General features: G+C 45.7%; 1 protein-coding gene across 1 annotated transcript in view; it reads left to right on the forward strand.

Moving 5' to 3' along the window:
• Positions 1-4,828: 4,828 nt before the first annotated feature.
• LOC102368376 (testis-expressed protein 264-like) overlaps positions 4,829-10,618 on the forward strand; it is a 31,185-nt gene continuing 25,395 nt past the window's right edge. The window contains exon 1 of the mRNA XM_025210423.1: positions 4,829-5,054. Coding sequence (XP_025066208.1) covers positions 4,844-5,054 — 211 coding nt within the window. The 5' untranslated portion in view covers positions 4,829-4,843. The remainder of the gene's footprint in view (positions 5,055-10,618) is intronic.

Below are 10,618 nucleotides of genomic sequence, written 5' to 3' on the forward strand. Positions count from 1 at the left end.
TTGAAGTTTCTTCCCCCTAGACATGCTAATCTATTATTCAGGAATCACTATGATTTTGATGTGTGGTGTGGGGTGAGCAGTGAAGAGGGGAGAGGATTCTGTAACAGTTTGGATATCACTGGGCAGGTCTACATGGCAGATGCCATTGTGGCAGTGGCATCTTCATACTCACTGCACCATTCTGCCTGGACTGCCACCTAAACCAGAAGCAGAGTAGCTAATAGCCATGGTTCTTCAGGTACTACAGGTGCACAAGGGCCATTTTACCCCCTTGTGTTAATTAACTTGCTCACAGCTACCCTGCTTCTAGTTAAAAGCCAGCCTATGTGGAGAGCACTCCCCATCTGAGGGCACTGCTGCTGGGCACAGGACATTGCCATGTAGCCGTGGCTGGAAGCTGTGTCTACGCCCCAGCCGAGGAGCGGGAGTGTAGGTGCAGCTCTGAGCTGCCTAGGTCTGACAAGGGCATACCCTCCTGTCACCAGTGCACTGTCAAAATCACCTGGCCTGTGTCAGATTGGAGCTGGGAGGGTGAGGAGAAGTGGCAGCAGCACAGGCACAGCTGGAAGCTGGCTGGTTCTAGTAAGAGCATAGGCAAAGGCAAAGCTTTCCAGCTCTGTGAGCTGGATCCAGTGGTTCCCCAGGCTGGATCTGGCCCACAGGCCATATTTTACAGACCTTCTGTACCCAATATGGATTTTCTCTAAGTTTGATTTGGCTGTTCTGACCCAAGGACTCTGTTTTCTGTGTTCAACTTGACCGTTAAATGCTGACTGAGTCTGGAAAGACTGTCTACTTCTCCGCATTTCACCTCTGGGTCTGTGCGTTCTCTTTAAGGGCAAAGATCCCTATCAGCAGCTTAGCTAATTGGGCTAACTGATGGGACTAGCAAACAGAGGTGCTGTAACTTAATAGCCGCATCTTGGTCAGAGGAGTTACAGGGCTTGCCCTTAAGAATCTGTGCCTGAGACTAGCTTCGGGGGTTACTCTGAGCAAGGACCACTGTGAAATCCTTGAGAGCAGGGGAGTTTCCTGCCAGTTCTTATGCAACAACAGGTGGACTGGGAGTCATGAATGGCTGCAGAGACCTAGCTTTGTGTCCTAGCATTGCACACCAGATGCTGCATGAATCACACACAGATTTACAGAAATTTAAGCTGGAAGGGATCTTGTGAGATCATTGGGTCCAGTCCCCCCACTCTGGGCAAGAAAGACTGCTGGGGTCAAATAACCCTAGCAAGGTGTGTGAAACTTTCTAGGAGTTTATGGCTGTTGCTCCTGGTTTTCCCCTGGGGTGCTCTGGTGAATAGTTGTTCACCTAGCCCCTGATGCTGTCCCCGATATATCTGTAAGCTGCCACCAAATACCCCCAAAGTCTTTTCTTTTCTAGGCTGAACAGTCCCATATCTGTCATCCTTTCCTCATCATAAGAACATAACTTCTAACAGTCCATCTAGCCCAGTCTGTATCTCACAGTGGTAGAGGGGCCCTGTGGGACATGGACCCACATCCCCTACACAGGGCCTCCAAGCAAATGCCTTTTATTCAAGCTTTATACGGGTACCATTGGTTTCCTGTTTTGCCCTTTACTCCAGCTGAGTTTATTCAGCCAGGGAACCCTGCAGTCCTTCATCCTTTTTGTTTTTAAGCCAAGCAGATCTTTGTGTGTCAGACCTCAAGGATGAGAGTTGCTGTGGTCCAGACCTCCTCCTGCAGGAACCTTTAGGGCTTTAAAGATCTGTGTTTATTTTGAGTGACATGTCAGGAACTCTCTGATGCCTAGAGCTGCACTCCCTGCATTGTGTGGGCTCTCAGTCCAGGGGAAGGTTTGGAATAGCTGTCAGGGCCATGCCTGCCTCTGCACAATCTGATGTTCTGTTTGCTGTTTTCCTTCTTGCTGTTTAAACTAAAATGATCATTCCCTCAGTGCTGGGGAAAAGCAATAGATTATCAGATCAGTAAGGGGGATCATTTATGGATACAGCTGGATTTAAGATTGGGGGATGGTTCCCCACTGAGTCACAGTCCCCATGTGACCTTGGGTAAATAACTTAATCTCACTGGGTCTAAGTTCTCCATCTGTAAAACAGAGAGAATTTTACCCAGGGAAAGGGAGGATAAAATCTATAAATAGTTGCAAGGTGCACAAGTACTGCAGTGAAGAGGCCTGTGGGAGCATCTAGAATAGATAGAAAGAGGCAGTGACTGAGCAAGCTTCTCCTTGCCAAACAGTCTTACCTGTCTTGTGGAGGAGAAACACTCCTGGATGGTATTTTGCTTGGCCCAGTCACTCTTTGCTGGCACTGCAGTTAATGAGGGTGAGGACCCATCTACTACTTGCTTGCTTGTTTACTCTGTGTCCCCCAAACTCATTGCATACGGTGGTACCAGCTCTCAGACTAGGGTGGAAGGCGCAACTCCTTGAGTTGACAAGGCCTAGTGCCATTCATGCCTTGACCTTCTGTCTGGAGTGTAAAGTCCCCTCTCCAGCAGCCCCTCATTTCTTGTTGCCTTGTTAACCCAACCGTGTATCACCATGTCTCCATTGCTTCCCAGTCCTTCCAGTTACAGAGCAAAGATGATGCTGGTGAGTGCCTGGTATGCTGGCAGAGGCTTTCCTAGCCAAGGGCTATTTGGGGACATTTGTTTGAGCCTACACTGCACATCCCAAAATAAAGCCGCCAATTATTTTAAAAGAAAAACCTAATCTCCCTTCTCTCCCCTCCTCTAAATCTTAGCATGTTCGAAAACAAACTGCCCCTCTGGCAGGCAAACCATAATAGACGTCAAGCAACGCAGCTGTTGGGCGGGCAAGGTGTGGGCGTTAGTCAGAAAGTCCAGCTGTTCTTTTAGTGCAACGTCCGTCCCCCCGTGAGTCCCCTGGGCCCTGCCTGTTTGATCCTGCGTGGTACCAGTGTGAATATGTTCCCATTCAGACCCTCCCTCCACCTCCAGGCTGGCTCAGCTGGCACCTGGATTTCAGGAAAAAGATGTCTTTTCCAGCAGTGGGTGCAGAGCTGGGCTGGGCTGGTCAGATCTCTGAGAGCTTTAAGTGGGCTCATGAGGAGGGAGGGATTGTAGCCAGGACAAAGGGAGAGAAGGAAGTGGGAAAGTGTCTGAAATCCCATGCATTAGCCTCAAACTCTCCTTCCCTTGCACTTCTGAAAGGAGCTTCTTTATCTGTCTTGCCTGGATTATATTAATTACTCAGTGAAGCACTGAGCCTGCTCAGAGGACTCTTGTGTCTGGGCGAAGGAGAAAGGTTTGAGGCTTGGCAGGCCCCTGCCAGGAGCAGCAGCTGGTCCTCAGTGGAATCCCCCTTGCGCGTCAGTGCTACTAAGTGCTTTAGTAACAGACAGCAAAGTAACATCTGTTTTCCAAGGTTTGGCCAAGTGAAGCTCAGAGACCCAGGCCCAGGTACAGCCCCAGTGTAAATCAGTTGAATGGAATAGAATTCACTCTGCTATTTAATTTGACCTCCTGCTAGAGCTAGTGGGAGAGGGAGCTGGGAGCTGAGTCCTTGGTGCCTCTGTATAAGTTTCAGCTTGTTCTATCTGAACAAGTTTGATCTGATTTTACACTCTTCCCCAAAGATTGTTTTAATCCTTTGGGTGTAACAGAGTCTCCATTTCATTAGCTTCCTTGGCAGAAGGGGCTATACAGGGTAAAGCTTTAGGATTTTCCTAGACCAGCTAATGTCAGTTAAAACTACATTTGTCTTGTCTTCACCGGGATTTTAACACATTTTGATTAACATTGGATAGAAGCAAACCCTTGTTTTCTAATGAAGACCCCTTCTCTACATGTTGAACATATAACCCTGGGAATGGAAAGAGACGGGGAAGTAGCTTCCACTGATGTTGGTACCACCTGCTGTCATCAGGTAGTTAAGCTCTGTTGTAGGTTAGAAGGGGATGGTGTGCTGTACAGTGATGCAGTATGCATGCAGAACTGGTAAAAACAATCCCCTGGTGAAACCCTTGTTAATATGACTAGGGTACTGACTAAAAAGTACAGATTTGAAGGGTCTTCAGCACAGCCCAGCTCTGCTAATGCAGAGTTCACCACCCTTTCTCAGCTGAAGCTGCCAGGCAAAGGAAGAATTGCTTGTCACAACATTGGCTCCAGGCTCATTATCATCTGAGCCTCTTCCAAAACACTCATGCTGAAAACTAGTATTGATTCAGTCATCTAATAGTAAATTATTGGGTGTTAAATTTGCTGTGCTTAATGGCCATGACTTGATGGCAGGGCTTTCTGTGGGAGAGAAGCTGCCCCTTCTACCACCAAGAAGAACACAGGTTTTGACAGGATGCTGGAAGATGAACAGCTTCTCCATGGCTTAGGAACAGAATTCCTCTTTTCATTCTAAGGGGGGCTGGGGTGGCACAAGTGAAAAGAAAGGATGCTATGAGCTCACATTCACATGTGTACAACTGGTTCTCCTCAGCTGGGTCCCACCATCTCTTCATTGCTCTTGTGGTGCCTGAAAGGACATATGCATGGAAATCAGCACAGTGTCTTTTCAGTAGTTCCTGGGGCCCTGTCCTATGATGTTATGAGCATCCTATAGTTCCCTTGACTATCTTCTATCTCCTCTAATCTATTTTCTCTGTGGTATTTTTGTGTTCATGTTGCGTGTTGGCTAATTGGCAAATTGAGGGTCTTCAGCAATCTGTCAGAAGGTGCTCAGCCTCTCACAGGTTCAGGCATCCAGGGTCTTGGGGGATATGGTCCAAGCAACTGAACAAATACACATTTGCCTGCAACCAAGAGTAGATGCAGGTTCACAAGTCCCTGGGAATTGCTGATCCAAGGGGTCACGTGGAGATGTAGCCTTGTAATGGGTTATGTCTCATTATGTGTGCCTGTTTTCTCTCAGGAGAGGAAGCTGTGTGCCTATCCCAGGCTGGAGATCTACAAAGGAGACCAAATACATTTTCTGTGTCCCCTTGCCCGCCAATGGGACTTCTACGTGCCTGAAATGAAAGAGATTGAGAGGAAGAGCCGAGCAGCAGTTGCCGAGACTGAAGATGCCCAGACAGACATCACAGGTACCTGTGGACCACATGCATCCTCCTTTTCCTTTCCCGTGGAAGTCAGGTCTCCCCAGGATTAGCTGGATGCAGGTGTCTCCAGTTCTGAGTTATACACAGAGCAGGCATGATGAAGGGGAGCAGCCTGAACTGAAGAAACACATTTCTTTAAACACCATTAAATTCCTGCAGGGTCCTATTGCAATTACTTCCTATTTCCGTCAAATCACTTAAATTGAAATAAATGTTGATCTTGTCACCAGCTAAACCCTGAGGGTGTGTGGCATATCTTACCGCTGCATAGTAGTGCTTATAATGTCAATGAGACAATAAGCTACTCCCATCCTTAACTGTAGTGCTGCAAAGGGTCCCACTACATTACCACTGTTTGGTTAAGACAACTTTTAGCTGTTGCTGTTTTCTCTCATCCCATAGCCCTTCTTTGATCTCCTGTTCCTCTCTCACATATGAAATTCTGAATAACCTAGGTAACTGTTTTCTGCACCCAATGACAGAATTGTCCAACAGCATCTGCTGAAAGAGATCTACTGGAGTCCCTGTGCATATATAAAGGAAACAATTATAATCACCGTACACGCATAACAACAGCACTGTCCGCAGTTATCATGGCGCTACTGATATAATAACACAAAGTGATAGTCGCCGGGAGCAGCCCACGTGCTCACGTTTTTGTGTAACAAAATGATGTGGAATTTGTGATTGTGCTATATAAGGAGCAGATGTTTTATCTATGGGATGTACATTACATTATACATGGATTCCTTTGAAGCAGGTGAGAAGCCCACTTCATACGTTTCAGGTCATCTACACCTATGTATGAATTAGTACATCTATGTACTGATGTAAATTAAAAAACAAGATACATCTTTTTCACATGGGCAGTTTTATAATGTTTTTGCATGTCTTGAATTTAGATTCTGTTTCTTTTAAATGCTTAGTCAAATTTAACTTAAAGTCAAGCAGAGAAGCCATTTTCTAAGACATCTGTTCATTCAGCATTACACTCGGGATTCCAGTTTCACAAGCATCAAGCAGTTCAGCTTTTCTACACCATTTTGTGTAGTACTGCAGTGAGGTCTTCCCTTATATTATCACATGATGCACCATGTTGCAGGCTATTCAGACAAAGACAGTGTTTAGTTATGCTGAATTTGTACTCTCCTCTACTGCTTTCAGTTCATATAGGCAACATTTTATGACCATTTTTGTTAATGGACAGCAGCATAAAAGTCCTTTGCACACCTTCAAATCCTTGCATGCCTTTTGGTTTCTGATCTCCAGTGATTGCATACATGCACCCATGATAACTTTGTATTCTTGAGGTCATGTAAGAAAAGCTCTACTCTAATGCAGTGATGTCCAGCTTTTTGGCTCTGTGGATTAGATGAGTGGTTCTGGGTCAGTCTATGAACTGGATCCTTGCCCACGAGCCCAATCCAGTGTGCAGGGCTGGTCTAGCACTAGGCCATAGCCCGATTCAGCGCATGAGACCTGGGGCCAATTCACTATGCAAAGACCAGCTCGGTGCAGGGCTGGGAACCCATCTGGCCCACAGCTTGGAGCCCCAGTATGCCAGATTCAGGCCCATACCCCCAGCTGCACATGCTGTATCAGGCACCAGATCAGACCCCCAACTTCAGCCCTGCAGATAGGGCCATGCCATCTGGTCCACAGGGCTTGGAAATTTGGTGGGTGGGTAGGGGGGGAGGGATGGAGGCAGTGCCACTGTTAATTGCCACCAGTCCCCTGCTGCCAAATTTCTGGACCTGTGGGGAGCCCATGTGCTGGATTTGGCCCATGGGCTGGAGGTTGGGGCAGAAGTGAGACGCACAACCCCTTCTCTTTCTCTCTGAGGCCAGAGCACTTCAAATTTGGCACCATGCAGACCTGCAGTCCCCTACCCTCAAAGCACTTTAGAATAGCTGTGAATGCATGCAATGACACAGTTCTCTAACCGCAGGGTTAGCAAATCCTTGCACGGCAAAGGTTCCTGAGGCTCGATGAGTGCACCAGAGAGCACCCCTTGACTGTCTGTCCCAGTTCTCTCCTCTCCTCTGCCCCTCTGGGGGTTGTGGAGAGCTGAGCACCGTGGGATGCCAAAGGACCAGTCGAGCCGACAGACATTTCAGGAAGTGCCTCAAAAGGAAGCATTTCAAAGATGTGGATTTTTTTTTCCCCCAGAATCATTTTTTAAATGCTTTTCTATTTTTCAGGTGCTTCTTCAGCAGTATACTGTTTGGAGGGCTTCAAAGGCATTTGGAGCTCTTCAAACAGCATATCTGTCCAGGGCTTGAATTACCTGACTTTACTGTAACATGGCTTTTGGTTAGCATTATTAATTGATTGGAAAAAAAAGTTTCTATAAAGGTGTTGAAAAACAGAAAGATGGTTATAGAGAGAGAGAAATCTAATGAGATTGGATATTCCCTACAGGTGGTTAAAATTCCCCTCACCAGCTAAGTGTATGGAGGAAAAGTTATTTCATGCTTGTCATGTTGTAAGATGTTTAGACTTCACATCTGTGAGGTCACTGTGAGGACCTGGTTATAGCAACACACAGTCTACAGAGTGCCAGCAGTTCTTTGATGGCTCTGTCATTTTTTTTCCAACTTTCTGATGGCAAAGATAATCTTTCTAAATGTGACCTGATGCAATGCTGACTTTCTGACTGTGGAAAGCCAGCTTCAAATCATAGCCTTGAGAGGTTTCAATTGCCTTCATAAAGACCCAGAGTTGAGTTTATATGTCAGTGCTGTGAAATAATTGGCTGGCCATTTTAGTATGAGTAAAACTGAGACTGATGATGGAGCTTAATGTAGTGTATAGGCCCTGAGTAGTCACAGTTTCTTCACCCATCCTGACCCTTCTCCATGCCCGTGACATATGACTGTGAAATGTAAAAAAAAGAAAACACCGAACAATTGTGACAGCAATTTCACCATTAGAATTTCAGTGTGTGAATCAAACTAATGATTGGTTGAGATACCATTGATGTCACAACCCCTCTCCCCTGATGTCACAATTCCACCAATTTGGCATAATTCACTTAAAATCAAAGTTGGAAGAATAAAGTGACCCTTTGAGTAGCAAATAATAGCAAATGCCTCTTCAGGAAAGACTGCTAGTGGTGGGGAAAGCCTTCCACTTGTACATTGTTGCTTGAAATCCAGTTCAGGTAAGCAGTACATAAGAAAATAAATGCCACGCTGAATCAGATCACAGGTGCACCTTGCATAGTATCCTGTGTCTCACAATGGCACAGAGTGAATGCAAATGGGAGGCTATTTATGCAGGGTCTATCCAGAGTGATTGTCCCCTGCCACTTTTCCCCTACAGCTTCCAGCTTTCATAGTGACCAAAAATTGTTTCTCTCTTTTGGCCAATGGGCTTTGTGACATGAATTCTTGGTCTTAGGCCAGCTTTGACTGAGTAGATAGTGGTATTAACACAGTGCCAGTATAACTGGCCCTTATGTTAGTAATCTCAGTAGAGAATCCAGGGACTAAATGATCTATGGAGGCACACCCCTTCCTTGATGGGTTCATTATAGGTTTGGGTTTGGGGGTGGGGGGGAGAGGGTGTCTTGAACTGCTGTGATTATTATATTTTTGTTGTGTGACAAGAGACCTCCAGGGTTGCCAGTTCAGCACCCTTAAGCATTGGAAACTTATACAAGAAATAACAGTAAAAACTAAATAAGTACCTTCTACCTCTCCATTCTCTAGTTCCCCTACAGAACTGTCCACTGCCCATTAACATTGCACATAAGGGTTTGTGGAACATGAGGCTGTCCCTGGCACTCTTTCTATTCTGCTCACAGCCAAGCTGAAGTCAGGCCTTGACTGTGAGGTGAGTAGAAAGGTTTTTTTTTTTTCCTTAAATTGCTTTCCCTCCACCCTCTGTTTGCTGTTCAAAAGAACAGGTTCATCCTGAGTCATGGCTTCTTCAAATGCATATGCTGGTGGGTACAGGATCTTAAATGATCCAGAAGCTTACTGTGTTTTTTTATTTGTTATCCATTGATTTATGCCCCCTTTTTCTGGCTGTATAGGCCTGATATGAAGGCCACAGTGGCCCAGTTCTGACCTGCAAAGTTGTTTTTCCATAATTACATGGGTTTTTGGATCATCACTTGACCCATCTGATTGCTGTCTCAGCCTTCCCAGTGTTATAAAGGTATCTGTGTAGAAACTAATATCAGATAAATCTGGCAGTGGTGTGGCCCCCCACAGCTGTTAGGCCAAATTCTCAGCCTGGATAATTCAGTGCTGCTTCTCTGGAGTCAGTGGATGTACCATGATTTACACCCAGATCCAGCCCTTAATATTTTGCAATGCTAACCAAATCCTGGGATGAGGATGTAGCCTTATTCATTGTTCCCTTGAAACGTATTTATGTGTTGTGCACATGTGCCTATAAAGTATATTTATATGGGGCAGTTGAATGGGATGTGTGTGATTTGTGCTTTTCTCTTTGGTCCTGGCCCCTGGAAGCTGCTGAGCACCTTACACTCTCATGCAGGCAAACAGGAAACGAGGAAGCTCAGTGCTTTGCAGGATTGGATCTTGTCTTATCATCTTCCTCCTTCTTCTCATCAAGCTACAACCCTAAACTATGTAGTTTACAGGATGGTGGGATTGGGGTGTCAAAAATAATCTGCAGGTGATGCAATTTTTACCTTCTCCCTCACCCTCAGACCTCCTCCTAGTTGTTTAAAAAAGCCAGGAAAATGCAGTTTCACACAAAGGAAATGTGTAGGGGCTTTTATAAACCTGCTTTGATTTCCAAGCAGCCATTGTATTTAATAATACTCTTCCCCAATACAGCACCTTTTGTCTGGGGTTCTCCTAGCTCTTTACAAAGAGCTGTATTAGAAATTCCCAAGTCTGTCTGCATTAGTGATTTCATTTACGAATTTCCAGCAGAAGGCTCTGCCATTTCCCCACAGACATCGGATATGGATGGTGTCATTCAGAACCTAGCGACCTGTAGATGTGCAATAAGGGCTTTGGTTTTTTGAAGTTGAGCAGTGATCCTGCAACCTTGAAAAAAATCACATCTGTCTCTCGAGTCTGTCTGTCATATTTCCTTTCTATCGACTTAATTCTATGAGGTGCTGAGTGCCCCCAACTCTACCTGATTTCAGTACCAATGGAGGGTGTTCAGTGCCTACTGGCTTGGGTTCAGTGTATCTACTTTAGCTAATCTCTCTGCCCACTGCAATGAATATGACCACTTCTGTGAATATGCCTAGAGGAATTAGGATGCTCAGCACCTGTGATTTAGCACCAATCCTTCCCATTTTCTGCAGCCATAAAGGTCAGCAGAAGGAGGATTTGGAAAGAGGCTGATGGCTCTCCGGGGTCTGGTGTCAATCACAATTAGCATTGTTTTGCACTTAATTATTTTCTAGGGCTTTAGCATCAGCTGTGGGCTCCAAGAGCCCTCATTCCAGCTTTGCTTTCAGCAGGGTGCTCTCTGACTTGACCCTGTCAGCACAGGGAGGATCAGAAGGTCAAATCGAACAAAAGTAGCCTATTGACATGGGTTGAAGGAAGAGC

This window comes from Alligator sinensis, unplaced genomic scaffold, assembly GCF_000455745.1.
Source record: "Alligator sinensis unplaced genomic scaffold, ASM45574v1 scaffold610_1, whole genome shotgun sequence".
In the NCBI taxonomy this organism is placed as follows: Eukaryota; Metazoa; Chordata; order Crocodylia; family Alligatoridae; genus Alligator; species Alligator sinensis.